This window comes from Ictalurus punctatus, chromosome 11, assembly GCF_001660625.3.
Source record: "Ictalurus punctatus breed USDA103 chromosome 11, Coco_2.0, whole genome shotgun sequence".
Taxonomy (NCBI): domain Eukaryota; kingdom Metazoa; phylum Chordata; class Actinopteri; order Siluriformes; family Ictaluridae; genus Ictalurus; species Ictalurus punctatus.
In genome coordinates, this window is record NC_030426.2 from 20,643,660 (window position 1) to 20,664,484 (window position 20,825).

Genomic DNA, 20,825 nt, shown 5'->3' on the forward strand with positions numbered 1-20,825 from the left:
TGTTTCTTGCTGCTTTTGTCTTTCTTTTTCTGTTTTAATTTGGTGTAAAAATCATGCCACTGCAGGATTTTATCGCGTCAAGTAAGTGCTTCACATCCAGTTTGGTAGGAAAACTTGGCGTTTCGGCGTAGGACCCAGGCCCGAACTCTATTTCATGTGTGGTTTGCAGTTTTATTAGCACAAGCATTAGCAGAAGCGACATTTCTCTAAAACCCATTTGGACTTAATAACTAGAGCTGCAGCTGACTGTGATTTCCTTGACTGGCTTGATTTTTAATCAAATTCTCATCATTGTTTATGATTCTACGAGTCACGTATAAAAAAAAAAAAAAAAAAAAAAAAGTCAGTCAACGACAGTTTTATTAAAAGAAGAAGAAAAAAATCCAGTCAAGAAAACTATAATCTTTATTTCTGTCTGGAGCTTTAGTTACCGAGTCTTAGGTTTTAGGGTGAAATAACACTTTCCTCTCGTTCTCATTAAGCAAATTAACAGAGCAACGAAAAAAGAAAAAAAATAAAAAATCATAAAGGAACTTCCTCCCTATGCTAACTTTGGTCTCTGCACTGGACTGTAACACCATAACTGCTTAGAAAGGTTTAAAAAAAAACAAACAAACAAACAAAAAACAACAGATCAGATCCAGCAAGAAAAGCAAACAAAACAAAAAATCAAACAGCTCCCCTCTTAACATATAAAAGCAAGCTTGTTTTGTTTAAGACTAAGACATATTTTCACTTGTGCCCTCTCAGCTTGTCCCCCCAGCCCACCCTATCCCCCCTGTCCTGTTCCATTCCCTCCCACAATCCCTTGTTCAGCAGCAGTTACTGTGAGCAACACTCTGGAAAGTGTCAGGCGTCTGTTTGCTACATACATTTGCCTTTTCAGCATACACACAATGAGAGAGAGAGAGGGAAAGAGAGAGAAAGAGAGAAGAACCAAACATATATTTTCCTGCCTTGCACTTAGTAAAGGAGGACGGGAGAAAGGGATAAAAATGAACAAATGAATGACCATGAAAAAAAGAAAGAAAGAAAGAAAAAAAAAAAAAGCTTTAAATCAAGAAGCATGTAAAAAGTCCCAGCTGGAGTTTAGGTAGCAGCGTGGGTCACCTGAAACTCGCCTCTTCTGCTTCCTTCTGTCTTTTTTTTCACATTCACAAACATTTAAAACTTCCTTGTGCAAATCAAGCAGTCTTTAGAAAGAATGCCCTCCAAATTGTTCTAGTAAAAATATAGAACTCCGAAGGTGGCTGACGTGTGTGTGTGTGTGTGTGTGTGTGTGTGTGTGTGTGTGTGTGTGTGTGTGCTGCAGCAAGTGTTTGTCGTGTTGGATTTTGTTTTGTTTGTAGGGACGTGTGTGTGTGTGTATATGTGTGTTGGAGTGGGCGGGGCCTCATCTGCGTGGGCCTGAGGGCATCTGTGCGTAGACGGGGTAGGCCAGGCGCACGTTGAGCGAGTCGTTGTGCTGGACCAGCGAGGTCTGGTGATAGTGCAGAACAAGGTCTTTCAGAGTGCTGTACAGGTTGTATGGCTCAGCGAAGCCGTAACCGCGCGGCGTGCTGTAGATCACACAGTGCTTCACTTCTCCGTCCACACTGCATAAAGAACAAAGAGATGGAGCGGAGATAAGTGCAGGTCATTAAAAAGACAAGGCCAGTTCAGTCATTGTATACATCACCGACTTTAGTCAGATATAAAAGGCTGGACCGTGATCGGATGCAGATATTAGAGGCAGAACTTCTTGTTCCCTCAAACAAAACACTGCTCATTTTACTCCAGTTTTATTAGCATCATAGTGTTCCTTGTTAAATTATTTTTCTTGTTTAAATGACTCATCACTGCTGTGTGCACCTTCTACTCTATTAAACACCTCAGTCAGCTTCCTGATTGGTTTTGGTACCAATCTTCTGAGATTTTGGTACCGTGACAACCCTAGAGCTACATGTCTGAAAAAGCTGGATCGCTGATCGGCACACACTTATGACATCATGCAGTTGTGCCTGGTTTTTAAAGGAATGTGGTTTTAAGAGCGACATGTTCTTGGATGTTGACTCAGGAACATGCTGTATTTGATGAAATCACACTCGCTGCTCAGATGATGATCCCCCCCCCATCATTTTCCCACCACTAATGATGTGTCAATCAAATCGATCAACCTGACTGGCTTTGGCCCGTCAATGTTACTAGACTGTTGTTCATTAGCTCAGAAACTTAGAAATGCGAATGCTACTCACACTACAGAGCAGGCGTAACAGCCCTTCTTGCTGCTCTCGCGGATGAGGAAGGCTCCGTCTGGCTTGCCCAGCAGAAGATCCTCAGCCTGTGTGCGGTTCAGGTCCCCAACGAACCAACTCTTCTCATCGTAGTGTGGCAGGTTCTCGTCCTCTTCGCTCACAAAGTAAGTACTGGACCACCCCAAAAAAAAAAGGCAGAACATGGTAAGAGACTGACAGGAGTTACAGATTTCTAGCAGTAAATAACCGACACGGACGACGCAGGACGTCTTGTTTCTATTTAGCGAGCAAGCTGCAGAAAAGGCCGGTGAAGTGAATTCGCAGTCAGCTCTAATAATGACTCAAGAGAAATGTCAAAATAAAAGGAAAAGGAATGGGGTGGGGGGGAGAGAAAAAAAAAAAAAAAAGTTCTTCTTATGAACTTACTCGTCTGTGTTCTCGTTTTTGATGCCCAGCCAGTCATTTATTCGTTTCTGACGTACGCCTTTGTGATTGAGCCAGCTGTGAGGAAGGAAGACAGAAATGACCGACGAGGGAAAAACTCACACACATGCACACAAAAAAAAACACGCCCTGCTCTGCATGGAATGAAAACAGCCACTTACACAAGATACTGATCTCGGATTTTCCTCAGCTGGATAAGATCTGGCTTTAAGCTATTCATCTTTTTGTCTGTCTCCCTGTTGTCCAGCGCTTGTGTCTTCAGGTCCTGCTCCAGGCGGATTTTGCTTTCGTGGATCTCCCCTAGTCGCGATTTGAGCTTGGCGTAGTTCATCATTATCCTAGCAGAAAAGCAAAAAGTGTTCTATTCGCATGTAGCTCTGGTCTATATGGGATTTCCAGTGACCTTTGCTGGAATTAGGACCAGAAGACCAATGAGTATTCCAAACGAGTGTGTACCTTTCGATTTCTTTGTCGTTGCCCTCTCTGCGGAAGCGCTCGATATATTCCTTGCTGTAGCGCTCCTGAGTGTGACATTGCTCTTCGAATATCTTGATGGTCTCGTTGAAGGCTTCTATTGCCGTGCGTTTCATTTGGATCTCCTGCGATCGAAGGCAAAAGAAAATCAATGCACTCCATACTGACACAAATTGGCTTCTCAGCACTGAAACGCTGCTCCGACGAACAGAGCACGTGACGTGTACCGTCCGCTCATGCTAAACCCTGTCCCAAAGGAGCGTGTAGTGCACAGTATGTGAACGATGAATATGGAAGTACGCCATTGGTATGTACTAGTGCTATCTTGATGTTTCATTTTCAATACAAAAGAAGCGCAAAAAAGCGGCTACTGGTTATTTTCTCCAAGCTGAGAGTACCACATGTGGTGCGGCCTTTTATGTTTAAAAAAAAAACGGGGCTGGATATACTAAGAAGAACCGGTTTGATGCTATTGTGATCTTTATTTTACATACCTGCGAAGTCTTTGTGTACTCGTCGTACAGACGGTCATACTCTTTGCTCTTTTCCTGATATTGATTGTGATATTCCTGGAGTTTCTTCCCCACAGCATCAATGTTGTCTTCTTTTACCAGCTGATCCTGAGAGACAGAGAGGCAGTTGGAAGACGTGTTACTGAAGAAAATAAAACCGTATGAAATTTACTCACAGACTAGATCTCTTTCCTTGTAGGAATAATTAATAAAAAACAAAAATTAACGTGCATTTTTGTGGTACTTTCTGAATAACAGTTGCCATGTGAGTGCATTAGAGACACGCGGCGATGTGGGTTAAAGGGGGGTGTGTGTGTTCGAGGAATAAATGCCTGGATGGCCTTTCGACATCATGAGTGTGTGCAATTATTTATGGAGTGCGCTGCAGTGGCAAATAAGTACGGTAATATTTCATGCCGTGAACGTCCTGCTGCTTTGGCACTTTCACAAGCAACAACCTGCAGCGTTCACTGACCAGAGTCTCAGATCAAGCGGGTTTGGGGGGCGGGGGTGCAAACAGCACCGTGAGACAGGCAGGCAGGCTGAAAGGAGGGCGAAGTGAGAGAGGTGTGCAGTGCTTGTACCTGCTGGTAGCGGGAGATGGGGTACATGAGCTTGACGTCCAGTTTCGTGTTGTACTGAGCCAGAGACTCGTGTCTGTAGTGACTGATGAGCTCCACCACCGAACTGAAGGTAAGCGGGTCCGAGAAACCGTACTTGCCGTCACGGTGGTAGATCTTTATTAGCTTATTGTTGCCGCCTTTCCTAAAGGGACGAATCGACTCGAATTAGACGACGAATTCAAACGAGAACACCACAACCTACAGCTTAAACTCTTAAAACAGTGCTCACCTTAAAGTTAGCGTGTAATCTCCCTGCATTTTAGTCGAGGCGTCCCGTACCAGGAAGGTCCCGTCTGGCATGTCTCGCAGTTTATCGTTCACCTCTTCCCTGGATAGCGACAAGGAGACAGAAGGAGGGGAGAAGTGAGGGTGGTCAGATTAGAGGCATGTATGACATCCCTGAAAACTTCACAAACAAAGGAACAGGTACAGGTAAGGGTTACAGGTAAGCTGCTTTCTCCTCTTGGGAGTGAATGCGTGTGCACGTGTGTTCTGGACGAGGACGAAGGCCGGTGACCGTGCGGACTGATGCTGGTGTCTGAAAGTGAAGACCTCTCCGAATATTGTACTTTTCCTTAAATTTAGACTTTTACTCATTAACTGACATTTTCTTACACTTTCTCTCTCTCCCTCACACACACACACACACACACCGGTTGATGTATTAACCCTTATGTTAAAAAAAAAAAAAAAAAAAAAAAGTATTATTGTATCTTCTTTCAGCTATTAGCAATATAGTGATCAGGCCTTGCTCCTCTTTTGGTAAAACCCTTTTGACCTTGACCGAACATAAGTCGTCTCTGGTCGTCTCGATCATGAAGTTGTTCAGATGACCTCAGATCCGGTGCTCTCGGGAGGGAGGGGGTTATATTTATCCTGCTGTGGGCGTCTGAGGTAAAGACGCTATCGCTCCTACCTCAGCAGCAGCAGTGAGGGGCAAACTTTAATCCTTTATCAACTTCTTTTTTTTTTTTTTTAAATACAGTCTGCAGTCAGGGGCTTGTGGCCCTGTGTATTTTTGGCACGATGCAGATATGCCGCCCTATTTTAGAGTACAGTGGACATTAGACAGTGCAAGCTTCAGATCGTTTGAGGAATCAGAGCATGGACACAAGGCCGGATGGATTTTGTATTAACGATGGACTTCTCTCACACTCCGCTCCACTCGGAGTGCATTAGTATGATGATTTTAATGTGCCTGGAAAGTCTATGCAGCCACGAACTTTAAGTGTAAAAGGATTTTCAGACACGAGCCATTAAGCCATAAGCTGCCGAATATATCCATATCCTAATGTTACATGCTAGGAACGAATACGCTACTAAATGCCAGATCTGACTGGTCGTGTCTAATTTTACCTGAGAAACGAGTCACGGTCTGAAAATAGCTAGGATTTCAGGTCAAACTAAAAGAAGCTCGAGGCTTGCATGGAGTCCTTCACCTCGGCGCGTGTTTAACGGGGATCTGCAGCGGTCTCGGGTGTCCGCCTGACTCTTCGAGCACCTTAGCTGCATTTCAGGGATAAAGCCGGTCAATAAGCAGCCCTCTAATCTGCTAAAACCTGAGAGTTTTATGGACTCGCCAAGCTGTTTGACATTTCGGGAGATTTAAGCTTCTTCCATCCCTACTCTAGCTGACTAAAATGCACCTCTCTGTTTTTTTTCCCCCCCTCTCTCAGTTGTTGATTTAATCTAGAGCAGCTGCCAGGCTGTCGTGGCCATATCAGAGCTATGTGAGGGAGGAAGAGTGGAATAAAATAAATTAATAAGGAGGTTTTGCTCATGGAAAAAGAAAAGAGGAAAAAGAAATATCCAGTTCCATCCGGTAGCCGCGAGATTTGTTCTGTTAACAAAGAGCAGGCATGTGCGCTGCTATATGAGAAAGGTGTGAGCAGAGCGAAGCGGATGACGCAGCACCGTGCCGAGAGAGACGAAGGAGGAGGGAGACGGGCTGGGAATGTTTCTTCTTCACACAGAGGGGAACGCTTACGCCGTGGAAACCTGCCGAGCCTTTTATCTCATCCGCAGGGGGATCTCATGACTCCCATCACCTGACGTGGCTGAAACGTGTGTGCGTTCACAGTGCGGGCGGGCATAGAGACACGCTTCTTACCTTGATATGTCTCCCCAGTACCATTCGGCTTCCTGCAACGAGCTCCCTGCCGCCTCCTTCACACCGTTACTGTTCACAGGAGTCATGGGTTTGGCCGGCTTCGGAGGAAGAGCTGCGAGAGAGAGAGAGAGAGAGAGAGAAACGGAGCTTTACTATCCCAGCACAGAGCGGTTTAGAAACCACCACCGTATGCAAATATCAAAAGCGAGCCTCCTTAAAAGATTGTCGAGCGAGTCAACTGTCAAAACAGAAGTCTGTTACTAATTAAAAAAAAAGAAAGAAAAAAAAAACCCAACGAGACGAAACACAAACAGCTGGCTCGCGGTCATGTGGTGCTAAATGAATCTAAATGTGAGCAGTCACTGTGGACAGAGCAACAATTCTTCTTTAAAAAAAAAAAAAAGGCTGGCTAGATTAACCAGACCCAGAAACCTGAAAGCCATAACACCACCAAATAAAAACAGGGCAAGGCTATTTCTCATTAAACACACACTTCGCTAAAGCAGGGTTTCTGCAGGTATCAGCACATTCAATTTACTGCTGTTTATAACCCTATAACGCAGCCTTTTAATGCCAAGGAGATCCCATCTGTGCAAATCATGAACACTGATATAAGGAGCCTGCGGTCGAGAAACACATGATGTCTTGGCAACACTTAGTTCGGTTATGACTTCGTTAGTGAACAAAGTTTGCTTGACGGACATGACAGACGATCGCAACCATGCAACATCATCGCTCCGACATGGGTGAGATTGCTCAAGTCCGGTTGCACCGGTTTGTGTCCTGGCAGATTCGTATCATAGAGATACCCTGAAACATGCTGATTATGAAAATGAAACTATGGTGGATCGTATAAATAAACCGCTAAAGCTGTTATTATATAATGCTGAATGATCAATTCCTGCTAAACTCATACAAGCTAAAAACACGCACACACACACACACACACACACACACACACCCGCACTACACTTATGTTGGCTGTCAAGTGTTTCATTTGTAGTAAATAAAAAGGCCTGACTGCTCTTGAATGAGAACGTGACTGGCACCGTGCGTTCTCTGTTTTGGACCAAACACATTTTAACAGCTCACAGGACAACGAAGCTCGAACGCTCACGGCGCTTTCCAGAGAGGAGGTCAAACATGAACAGCTCTTCATCATGGTCCAATCAGACCACAAATCTTAGTATCTCCTCTCTCTCTCTCTCTCTCTCTCTCTCTCCCCCCAGGGCTTATTCCTCTATACCCAGCTCATCCGTCGTCCGCTGGCATTAAGCTTCTAAACCTCTCCGATCCTACGGTCATCAATTCAGGACGCGGCTAAACGAGGCAGCTACAGGACGGCATGCAGAGCTGCTATGTATCGTCTGATGGAGAGCAATTTCAATGTAATTATACTGGGCCAGAGGTGGTGTATAGCCCTTTGACTGAGGTTGCTTTAAAGATAAAAAGCTGCCGATGCTTGTGGTGTGTGTGTGTTTTTTGTGAGCGAGGCCAGGTTGAGGTGTGCGTGTGTAGTGGCTTTGGCAACCTGCACCAGGCCAGGTGCAGCTGGCAAGGAAGAGTTACCGACTTTGAGGGAGCAGAGGGGAAAAACAAGCCCGAGCCTTAACTCACAGAGGGCGCAGTGTTCGGCGCAACCCTCACGCCAAGCCAAACTAAACTTCTCCTGACCCAGTCTGAAGCCTAACACGCAGCACCGCACCCGCAACGTCCGTCCACCACGTGCCCAGAGCGGCTGCAGCGGCCTTTTAAGTGAAAATCAAAAGACGCTCTCCGGCCCCTTTTCGCGAGGGGGGAAAACATCAAACGCGGCGGACTCGGGTGGAACGCCGACGCGTACGAATCGGAGAGCAGAACTGCGCAGACGTGCAGCTCGAGCGAGAGCGGTTATTCAACACGCGCTGTGTGATTCCCACACAGAGCGGCGGAAAGCCTCCGTAAGGGTGCCACCATCCTCACCGAGGGGGTTTGTTATGAATTAAACACAGGATGGAAGAAACAGCGAGGGCTTTTAAAAAAAAAAAAAAAAAAAAAAAAAAAAAAAAAAAAAAAAGGGGATGGCCACGTCCTGGATTGTCCGAGTATCCTGTACACACACAGAGTCGCTAAAATAAAACCAGACAGGAACGTGTAATGCTCGGTGAGACCGGAGAGTGAAATATCTCTGCTTGTAGAAACTGAACAGAGAGAGAGTAAAAAAGAAAAACCCTGTATGAAGGTTGAAAATGTACCTCCAACATTAACTAGAACAACAAAACTAAACTTGTCTCCAGTTCCCTTGATGTGTTGCACTGTAAGAGACGTCATTCTTCGAGCTGTGGGGGTTTTAAAATCAGCTTCAGCAGGAGTGGAAGAAGGAAGAAGGGAGTATGAATGGTGTGCTTTGACGGCATGATTAATTAAAAGCAGTGCTGCAGTTTTGGGAAGTGTGGAGTGAGTTAGAGCGGACACACACACACACACACACACACACACACACACACTCACTCTCCAGGGCGGGACTTGCTCCCACTTTAACCCGGTGGGGTGAGGAGCACAGACCAGTCACAGAGGAGCTGGCTTAACAGACACGTCATGTCCAACCTGAGCTTCTGCAGGTGCACGTCCTCTCTCTCTCTCTCTCTCTCTCTCTCTCTCTCTCTCTCACACACACACCTTTCAGTCTGACAAGAGACGGGGGAAGGCAGGAAGCCAGGTGAGGAAAAGAGAGAGAGAAATAGACGTGCAGTGCAGTGCAGAAAAGGGGAAAGTCAGAAGGTGGCCTCTCGGTGCACTCTCTCGCCGTCAGAAGCTGGGAGGTAACCGGTCAGCTGGTCTTGGAGCTGGTTACAGAATCTGAAAGCAGCTTTTGTGCATCATGTACGATTTAAGTTCCCTTTGTTATCAGATCAGCTGAGCATCTCTTTTAAAAACAAAAGGTCTACAAAGGTTACCTCTGTGTGTGTGTGTAACACCCATGCAGATCAGTGAGAGGGCTGAGGGATTTGCTGAGGGATGTAGCCACAAAGGTCCATTGAGGGCTACAGTAGCAGGGCGGCACACTGCCATGAGGAAGGGAAATGCCTCTGTGGGTTTTACACACACACACACACACACACACACACACACACACACACACACACACACACACACACACACACACACACACACAAAGAGGCCAAAAGGCAGGTGCACCAGTGGAGCTGAAACCTCACATTCCTGCCTACAGTTTTCCATGGTCAGCTCTTTCTGCAAGTGCGGGACCAACTCGGTCCACACACACACACACACACACACACACACACACCCCTATCTTTAAATGATTTGACACCCAGTAGAAAAGAAAGGGGTGGGCTGCAAAACGAAAACACTTCTCATGCCACACTTGGATCCCTTCTGCTACTACGAATGACAATAAGGCGTGCTACACAACAGTCTGCACACTCGACAAAGCGTCCCCACGTTGTTATCGCGTTTCCTGCCTGTTAAACGGTGCAATAAAATTACACCAACAACTTCGCACAAGTCTCCCTTTCCCCGAAACGCAAAAACAAACAAAGCGTATTCTCTCTCGTGCTCTGTTTTTGGTTTTAACTTACAAACCACTACGTTTTCAAGTCACACATGAGGACAGGACAGGACAGGACAGGCGGACACAATAAGACAAAGCGGAATAATGAAAAGTGAGCGACGGTATGTTCCAGGAGCGCGGCTCGGAACAAAGGACACGTCGAGGAGTGAACTCTGCTCTCTCTTATTAACTGCGACTCGCATCGCTGACGGGATGCTCAACACCCACAGTGATGACATGCTTCCAGTGTGCCCTTCCATGCATACACACACGCGCATATTTTATATATATATACACATATACATACATATATACATACATACATATATACATACATACATACATACATACATATATACACATATACATACATACATATATACATACATACATACATACATACATACATACATACATACATACATACATATATATATATATATATAAAAAAGAGGATCAAGGGGGGGCAAAATTGTATTTATTGTAGAAACCGCCCAACTCCATAGGATGCAAAGTAAACAGTCGCGCAGACACACACACACACACACACGTAGTTTGTGCGGAACGTGCAGAGGCGCATTAGCATAAGAAAGGCATCTTGACAGCGAGTAACGGCCGTCAAACCAAGACTGCTACGTCCCAGTCCGAATCGAAAATTCGTAAAACAGCTGAACAGGGGGTCTGACAACAAAAATATGGAGCACCGTATGAGCCAAATAGAGCATGCACGTTGCAATCACACGCTTCGGTTAACAGCCAGTCGTGTTCATCCTACTCTCTCGCAAACGTACCATCGACTCTTATTTATCCAGAGAACAAAAAAAAAAAAAAAGCAGATATTTAATTCAAGAGGATCAAGCTGACGCCGCTGTCAACTCCAGCGCACGTCCAGTTCGCATCAAGCGTCACGATTCGGCGCACAAAAGGACACGCTAATCATCACGGAGCGTCCTTTGTCTCCCCGCGGGATGATTTCAAAGAGGACGGAGAAGACGCGACAGCCGTGAAATATGAAGAAAAGCTTAAAGACGACAGCACGCTTACCTTCCTCCACTGCTTCCTCTTTCAGCTGCATGCGTACGGAGTGCGCTCAGCTGCCTGGGACACGAGTCCTCTCTTTCTCTCTCACACACACACACACACTCTCCCTCCCTCTCTCCCTCACTCTCTCTCTCCCTCGCTCTCCACCCTCCGCCTGCGTTGTGGCTCTCAGACTGAAGCCAGAGGGAAAATCCCTGCTCCTAAATTCAGACGCTGCTGCCTTAAACCCTCTGAATGGAGACGTCGGCTGCAGCCAATGGGAACGCGGTTGGGGGGTTGGTTTGGGGGGGGGTGGTTATGACCATATGAGAGAGAGAGAGAGAGAGAGAGAGAGAGAGAGAGAGAGAGAGAGAGAGAGAGAGAGAGAGAGAGAGAGCGCGCGAGAGAGAGCGAGAGAGGGGGGGGGGGAGAACGCTCAGGGGAATGGTGAGGGAGAAGGAGGGGAGAGACGCTCCTCCCAGAAAGGAACGAGACACAAATGTAGACACACACGGTGCAACTTTGTGCCCCTCATCTCAAACGGCCTACATGGAAACTCCAGAAAGGCGTAAAGAAAATAACGTAACGTCACATTTAAACAACTGTCACTTCTTTGTGCCTCCAAAAATGTCCTTTTACGTCAACGTGCGGTGAGTAAGAGTCAGAAATTTCCTGTCTGAAACGGTGCCCTATTCCTTATTCTGGGCACTATGGTTATCCTAGTGTACATTAGGAGCTACAGCGGTGCATTAGCTGAGTAATTATGTAAAAGACAGAGGGGAAAAAGACAACGGCTGCTCAGCATGTCCTTCCACGACGACACATCTTTCCGAGTTCACGCGCAATTGAAATATGTCTTTAAAATAAATAAATAAATAAATAAATAAATAAATAAATAAATAAATAAATAAATAAGCCGTCTCAAAGACAGAGGAAATAAGTGTTAATTTTCCATTCAGTGAGTGAGACACTTCGGTCTGCTCAACCGCCCTACTCTGTGTCCTGGGACGAAAATAAAACACCTCCCACTCTCTCGGACACATTTGGCGCTGCGAGTCGCCGCTGCCTTCGATCCGGAGTGCAGGTTCCCTCGGGGGCGGCGTAGCACCTGTGCTCATTGTGCGGCGCAGTGGAACAAAGCGTCCGCCGTCTTTGCTCTGAGTGACACAGACAGCGCACACAGTCGCCAACGGTCTCGCTGAACTACTGAGCCTTTTACATTTCACTTAAATATTCTAATGAACATCTGCACTAGGAGCCTCTTTCTGCACCCCTTCCTCTCCAAGGTCCCCTGGGCCACGGGGTTATCTGTCCTCAGGTCCCAGAACTAGCATCAAGACAGCTGGCCAGAGGATGACAAAGCGGCTAAGTACACTGAAATGATATTCGCCAGGCTTTGTGCGGTGGAAAAGAGAAAGGAGAGAGAGAGGGAGAGAGAGAGAGAGAGAGAGAGAGAGAGAGAGAGAGAGAGAGAGAGAGAGAGAGAGAGAGAGTTCGTAAAGCTCTCTCACTCACCCTAAACCAGCATGTCTTGACATTAGAGCAGGAGATAAGATGAATGTGTGGACTGATTGTGCTCAGTCGTGCTCATTCATTCCAGCGGCAGCACAATCGAACCGCTATTCAGTTCATAATTCTACCTGCCACAACGCTGAAGCCTGATTCAATCTACCAAACGCTATCAGTGGGGAAAAACACATAAAAATAAGAAGTTGCACCAAAAAAAAAGAAAAGAAAAAAAAGAAAAGTTTCTCTCTTAAAGGTAGGATGGAAATCCTGGGCTATGCTGAAATTCACTGTACTGACATATTTAACCTAAAGTATCCGGACAATTGTTTTCGTTTATTTATTCATTTTAAATAACGTGATCTTGACTCCCTAGGTAATTTCACAGTAGAGGTGTACAGCATGCTTCAATTGTATCTTACAATAAATGAAAACATACTGAAGAAACCATGACCAAAAAATGAACTGGATCCCGATTTCTGTGGAGAACATCCAAAGAAAACTCGGTTTATATTTCACCATTCTGCAACATCAGTAGTAAAATTGCAATCGTTCCGGTGATAATGATGAACAAACGATATATTGCTCAGCCCTATTTCACACAGCTTGTGCTTTGTTTGGACAAAATCATAACCCAAACCCTATGACCGATGTTGGAATAAAATTACAGCTCCCGCTCGCTCAAGTCAAACACTGACTCTTTTCACGCATTCTGCCTGCAAAGAGTCATCTGAGCCTTTATTACAGGAATCATCCCATCAAGAATTAACGGTCCGGATTAACGAGCCATTGTCAGCCGTGCCTCTGGCTCCTGAATGGGGTCCAGGCTCGAGTCTATGACATCATTGTGAATGGCTGTAAAACGCTGTCAAAGTCATGTTTAATATATTACACTGGCCTGAGACCTGCATATGAAAGAAAAAGAGAGAGAGAGAGAGAGAGAGAGAGAGAGAGAGAGAGAGAGAGAGAGAGAGAGAGAGAGAGAGAGAGAGAGAGAGAGCGAGCGAGCGCAAGCACGAGAGCACTGAACTGAAACGGGGCTTTGCATAGCTAACACTAAAGAAAGAAAGCTCAGGAACGTTCCAGGCACGGATGTCAGAAGGTCCGGAAGAGTGTGGAAGCCACTATTAAGTGCAATGAACACAAGCTGAATTGGCTAAAAACAAAGAAAAAAAAAATTAGGAAAATAACTCTAGGTGAAGAAGTCAAGCAGTCATTCTACATGAGTAAAAAAAAAAAAAGGAAGAAAAAAAAATATCTTAAAAGATATGTAGTTTACGGTTACTAATACTCACACTGTCAGACAAGACAACACTTTGAACCACTTTGTCTGCAGTTATCATTATATGAATCAATTTGTCTGTAACTATTACTGTATGAATCACTTTGTAGTTATTATCAATTACTTTGTAGTTATTATATGAATCAATTTGTCTGTAATTATAATTATGAATCACTTTGTAATAATAATAAATATTATTATTATGAATCAGTCTGTAGTTATTATTACATGAATCAATTTGTAATTATTATGATTATATGAATCATTTTGTCTGTAATTATTTATTATTATTATTAAATGAATCACTTTGCAATTATTATATGTATCATTTTGCCTGTAATTATTATGAATCACTTTGCCTGTCGTTATTATATGAAAAACTTTGTATGTAGTTATAATTATATGAATCACTTTGGAGTTATCATATGAACCACTTTGTCTGTAATTATATGAACCACTTTGTAATTATCACTTGAACTTTGTAGTTATCACATAAACCACTTTGTCTGGAGTTATTATTATTATTATTATTATCACTTTGTAGTTATTATATGAACCATTTTGTCTGTAGTTATCACATGAACCACTCTGTCTGTAATTATTATTATTATTATTCACTTTGTAGTTATTATATGAAACACTTTGTAGCTATTATATGAACCATTTTGTCTGTAACTATCACACAAACCACTGTCTGTAGTTACTATATGAATAACGTTGTCTGTAATTATTATCATTATTATATGAACAACTTTGTAATTATTATATGAATCACTTTGTAGTTATATGAACTATTTTGTCTGTAGTTATTATTATATGAACCACTCTGTCCGTAATTATTATAATCACTTTGTAGTTATCACATGAACCACTTTGTCTGTAGTTATCATATGATCCACTTTGTCCATAATTATTATATTAATCACTTTGTAGTTATTATAGGAACCACTTTGTCTGTAGTTATCACATGAATCACTCTGTAGCTATTAAATGAACCACTTTGTCTGTAACTATCACACAAACTACTGTCTGTAGTTATAATATTATTATATGAATAACGTTGTCTGTAATTATTATTATTATAATAATCAATAATTTTGTAGTTATTATATGAACCACTTTGTCTGTAATTATCACATGAACCACTCTGTCCATAATTATTATTATATTAATCACTTTGTCTGTAGTTATTATATGAATAATGTTGTCTGTAGTTATTATTATATAAATCACTTTGTAGTTAAAAGATGATATAAATTAGACCGAATCTATTTTTTTTCCCTAGATGAATCCCGAGACTTGTTAAGCACTGGAACACTGGCACTGAATGAAATGGTGATTAGCCTATGTGTAAAAACAAAAACAAAAACAAACAACAACAAAAACAATACACTCTTGTGACACATATTTGCAATTCACAACGTACACTCAAAAAACAAAACAAAACAAAAAGTTTTCATTTGACACACTGTCACATTATAACTCCTATGATTAGATAAGATCTTAACAAAGCAGATCCCCACAAACCTGCTGGTGTCATTTCAAGGATTTTATGCAAATGGAGGTGGCTGGAGGACACTCACCTGCCTGAACTACACATATTGTAGAGGTGTCTTTCTATTTCAATATGCAAAGACAAGCACACGTCTACTTCACATATTCAAAAGGTGAACAGCAGTCCATTATTCAGCACAGTCCATCCATCCCCCCCTCCCCACACACACACACACAGTGATGTCACTGGGTTACTGTCAGTGCAAGTGTTGCTAAAGCAGACGAAGGTAAATGATAATGATAATAATAATAATAATAATAATAATTATTATTATTATTATTATTCAGTGCTCAAGTGTTGCATTGAACCGAGCTGCATGTGAGGAAATGCAGAGTGCAGTGTGAGAGTGATTAGTCAGTGATGAGAAGCCGGTTATGACCTGGTTAGAGATGGCGTACAAAAGACTGCTCTGAGAGAGAGAGAGAGAGAGAGAGAGAGAGAGAGAGAGAGAGAGAGAAAGAAAGTTGAAAAGAAAGGCAACAAAGCTGTGCGCTTGTTAGCGTTTAGAGCCAGGGTTTTGTCTTTATCCCAAGCTGCACTGACTCAGGACTGTTGCACTGCATTCCCTACAGCTACAGAAGGTTAAAACTCTTTCTTATTTGAATGTCAGTGCGTTATGTAATCTCTCAGCAGGGAGATTCAGGGTGTCAGGGCGCTCACCTGGAGGTTGGTCCATCTCTATGTAAAATATCAATTCTGTGGAATATGGCATCATCAAATCATCCCTCGGCTCGGCATCGTCTTTCTCTGTATTCCACACTGTATTGTACATTGTCGCACTCCAGTGATGAATGACACTTTTCCCTCGTCAAAACATTAAAAATAATAATGATAATAATAAATGAAGACACAAATCCGAAGTGCTAGTCTTTGATTTAATCCTGCAAGCTAACGTTAGCTACCCTAGACTCGACCTGGCGCGCGAGCTCAATTTGATATTTTTCAATTCTCCAAATCCGAAAGCCCGCTTCAGACTACAAACTTGCTGTAATTAAACGCGATATAGCGCCAGGCTTTTCAGCAATATAACGTTACGTCCTGAAATTTCAACATGTTACGAAACAGAACAGAAAGTAGATACCAGCTCTACAATCCACTGAGCTCCCATCAAGACTAAACGGTTAATTCTTTCATTTCAAGTGCTCTCACAGCAAACCTTTCACTTCATGCGGGACCAACCATTCTTTAGGCACAGAACGGGGGTTGACACGATGTAAGAAAATCGTGCAGGGTGACTGCACTACGCCACACTCGTTCTAATCAATATTATGGATTTTATATAGATATTTGCTGGCGTTAGTATTAAAACTACATTCAGTCTCTTGGTTTTTAGTTAAGATTTTATTTCAGCGATACTTCAATTACAAGTGACATCATATTTGAACACCCCTCTCACCTAGGCTTGATGGTGTCGCCCGAGTCCGAGCGACGTGCCATGCTCAAGCGCGGCTCAGTGCGCAGACTCCAAAGTCGGCAGGCAGCCAATCAGAAGCACCGTTTCTCTGGGTCCGTTGCCAAAGTAGGAATTTGCATACATTTTTTTTGAGAGCCGCGTGTTTCTCAGGAGCCAATGAACATGCGAGAAAAGCTGAACTTAAACTCGGATTGGTCCAACCGTTACTAAGAGGAACATAGGAGAAAGGGGGAGGACATGGGTACAGAGTAAAAATGTAATTCAGTATTTTGACTTGGAGTCTTTGCACAAATTCAACATGGAAAGATGAATAGATAGCCAGACGTATTTTTGGTTAAATTATGTATTTCTATATCTATCTATCTATCTATCTATCTATCTATCTATATATATATATATATATATATATATATATATATATATATATATATATATATATATATAAAGATGTGTAAAACAGCTAGCTCTAAATGGGCAGGACAATGACAGGGGCTTTAATGAAGTACATTTCAGGTTTATCCAGTCAAAAATCCCACCATTTTATCCAACATCATCACTATTACTCATTGGTTTCTTTCCTTTTTTTTCTTTACAACCATACAATTTTTGGTACAAAATTAAAAGCGGTGTGTTACAGCTGTTTCATTGTAAAGCCTTTTCGTCCACGGTGTTACCTGAAAACTTAACGAGGCAATATCCACTCCAAAAATAATCCAAAAACTAAGTGGAAAGAATTGGTCAAAATTACATTACCACAAGGCTTTCTTTTTTTCTTAAATGTTTCCTATGTAATACATTTGACCCTGCATGCTCTGTAAATAAGAACTGCTTCAATAAAAGTCTCATTAACAGGTGATTTTTGAAAGTAAGTGCTGGGAGTAGACATCGATTTGCCTGTCTTGTCCTCTTTTTTTTATTCTCATCTGTCAAATCTGTGAACCTTCATGGACAAGAATGTCCGTCTTCCCCATCATGTTGAGATCTCAACATAACATTAAGAGCATCTATTTAATTCAACACTCAGAGGACCAGCCAGATGGCTTCTGCCTGCCACAGGCATTTCTTATCAAGTGTGTCAAACTTGTTTAATTGTCACTAACTGTGCCTCGGTCCTGTGTTGACAGATGGATCTGAAACAATGACTCCCAGTGGAAACCTATTGTACCTAAACTATATTTACAAACTGCATTTAAAATTAACCTGGGCATACACCTTACACCAGCTTAACAGCCACCAAATTAAGACTCAAATAAAATAATAATAATAATAATAATAATAATAATAATAAGTAAAATAATATTACATAAGAATGCTCCTTATTAATGAGTTTGGGGAGAGCTTTCTATTTAAATTACACATCTCTTGAGGTTAAACCATATGTTAATTCCCTTTGCAGTGAAGTCACACACACAATTTGAGTAAATAGGCCATAGAAACCAGTCACAGATCCATATGAAGCTGTGAGAATGTTATCAATGGACAGAAGACTGATTAAGCAGGATTTAACTATATATATATATATATATATATATATATATATATATATATATATATATATATATATATATATATACTCAAATATGTTCCTATGAAGCAAGGCAAATGAAAACATATTCATATTTGATATGGTGAGGTTTTATGTAAGGAGATGTGTATTTAGGCTAGTCATCAGGACAGAGTACTGCATTTTTTGTTTGAGAGGGGAAAAAAAGATGGTTGGTGAGAGAACAGCTGTTTTTAACTGCTATAACATAATGTAAGTAATATCAGGAAGTAACTTATTTTGTAGACGTTTTACAACCTGAATAAGAGGAATAAAACACTTTGTGATATGCTGAAAAATAATCCATTTTGGGTGGTAACAGTCGGGCCACATCACACCATCCCTGTGCAGTCAAAGAAATGTTATAAAGATGCCTTCAAAAATAAAGAAACTTGAAATGTTTCTACATTAAAAATACTATAAAGAGCAGTAAACAGTTATAAATGAAAAAAGTCAATATCTGGTGTAACGAGCCTTTGCTTAAAAAAATAGACTCAGGTACAATTAGTGCAGTTTTATAAGGAAATGAGCTGTAAGTTTTACTGAGCATCTTGCAGAACCAGCCATGGTTCTTCTAGAGATTGTTGCACTTACTAATTTTTGCAGCAAAATCCAGCAGCGTTCGTTATGTTTTTTGTCTAAAAAGTGGTCTCTTATGTAATATGCTGCTTTCTTTACTGACATACAAACATTTTTCAGTAACATTTAATTTTGTGCATGAAAACTAATGTTTTGGAATCTAAAATGTTTTTGTACTGACTCGATAATGTAGAAGTCATTAGAAGAAAAAAAATAGGGTTAGGGTTAGGTTAGACTCTGCGTAAGACTTTTGCGCAGTACTGTATATGCTATTAATTACGTACTGTACATTTTGCAAACTTGAAATGTCAATATGTGATTAGTTCGTTATTAGTTAGTTAGTGATTAGTTAGTAACAAGTAGCTAGTTAGGTGCTAAGTATCAAGTGTGAAGTTCAACAACACCAGATTTTCTTCCACATCAACATCCATAATGCATCCTTGTGCAACAATCCCAAAAGATGTTTAAAATAAAAGTTCTGTGTTGCATGAGTGTTGCATGATTCTTGCATGGTGTTCAGATCGGAAAATTCTGTCACATGAATAATGAGCTTAAGGACGATCACATGATAGCTGCATCGAAACTTCAACACAGACTAATGCTAATGTAAACACAGCACCGGCTCTCTGTCTGTCTCATTATAATAATACAAGTTGTTTCTACGCCTCAGCTTAACTCTGCCTCCCTAAGTTGCTGTATGGACAAGTTGTTGCAGACAGGTTGTAGTTTTATTTACAAACCCAATCTCCTGCCTTCATGTTATCAGAGTTTGTTGCAGTTCTCAGTGAGGGCTTTCTGCTGAGAACTGTTCGCATGTTAAATTTTATGAGCTGAATTTTCTCATTCCACTCTGCCTCGGTGCAAGTAGATTGTTGACTTTGAGCCAAAGGGCAGGCGTGACTAACAGAGAGATTCTAATCAGCCTGACCACATTGTATGTGTATGTGCATAAAATAAAGCCTTACTTGATGAAAAGATCTGATTATAGAGATTATACAGTAGCCTCAGGCACGGTCATATTTTTTTCCCCTGTGTCCTTAGTAGCTCAAGTGTTCAGTTTTAGTTTGGATGTGAACCGATTGTTCTACGGCAGAAGTCGAGTAGTAAAGATACACACTAGTGTGGCTGTTGTGTAAGCACTGCTCTATCTGATGCATAATTCATAAAGTTTCTGAAACCTAAAAGACGGCAATGCTATCGCTCTCCAGCTGAAAAGGCTAGGGGAAATTGGTCCCATGCTGTTATAAATTACATGGTGAGAGAGATCGCCTTTTCACTTTTTTGCTGAGCTCATCAGATCCAGGCTGCTCCCTTCGTCACTGTCTCTCTCACTCTATCTCTCTCTTTCTTTGTTTGGTAACACAGCATAAGAAACTGCCAGTCTAAGCTGTACACTACCTTCCTCCAAGTTCCTGGTAGCAAATGATATCTGAAGAGATATAGATGAGTCTTAAAGCTGTATCCTCCATAAAGTAATACACGAGAACATCACAGCCTGCCCCGGTAACCCCAAACTTAGGCTTCCTTTCACTTCTATTTTTGCTGCCGGAGCAAATTTTCATTCTGTCTAAGAAACATGTAAGACCATGTAGATAACAGCCACCATGGCTTCCCAGATAGAATATGGTATAGATTGCATTTGCACAGACTCTCCCATTAGAGGTGAGACACTAAATGATGGGTTCACATGACAAGCCTGGAACCCATCTGCCTGAAAGCACATTACAGACCAAGCAGGCATTACAAATTCAAAAAAAAAAGAAAGAAAAAAAAATTCTTTATTATCAGACACACTTTCAAGCGTGACTTAGTATCAGCCAGTATTTTTCCACTGAGCTACACTAATGGGCTCTTATGGCTGCACTCCCCAGGAGGAGTCATGTGTCTCGGATAATGTACGCTCCGATTTGAATTAAACGATTAAGCGTACTGTCTGGAAGTTTCTCTTCGCTTTTCTCCTACGCACAAATTTCCGT

At 42.1% G+C, this 20,825-nt stretch overlaps 1 protein-coding gene across 6 annotated transcripts in view; it reads right to left on the reverse strand.

Moving 5' to 3' along the window:
* Window positions 1–387: 387 nt before the first annotated feature.
* Window positions 388–20,825, reverse strand: part of pik3r3b (phosphoinositide-3-kinase, regulatory subunit 3b (gamma)) — a 205,336-nt gene continuing 184,898 nt past the window's right edge. For 4 of the 6 annotated variants that reach the window (XM_047158423.2, XM_017480125.3, XM_047158422.2 and 1 more), the window contains 9 exons: window positions 6,398–6,509; window positions 4,517–4,615; window positions 4,249–4,429; window positions 3,647–3,772; window positions 3,135–3,277; window positions 2,840–3,016; window positions 2,661–2,735; window positions 2,235–2,405; window positions 388–1,595 (listed from right to left, as the gene is read on the reverse strand). In XM_047158423.2, coding sequence (XP_047014379.1) covers window positions 1,394–1,595; window positions 2,235–2,405; window positions 2,661–2,735; window positions 2,840–3,016; window positions 3,135–3,277; window positions 3,647–3,772; window positions 4,249–4,429; window positions 4,517–4,615; window positions 6,398–6,509 — 1,286 coding nt within the window. In that variant the 3' untranslated portion in view covers window positions 388–1,393. Of the gene's footprint in view, window positions 1,596–2,234; window positions 2,406–2,660; window positions 2,736–2,839; window positions 3,017–3,134; window positions 3,278–3,646; window positions 3,773–4,248; window positions 4,430–4,516; window positions 4,616–6,397; window positions 6,510–10,994; window positions 11,166–15,973; window positions 16,937–20,825 lie in introns of those variants that run through there. The other 2 variants (XM_053683878.1, XM_053683879.1) reach the window with 2 other exon arrangements.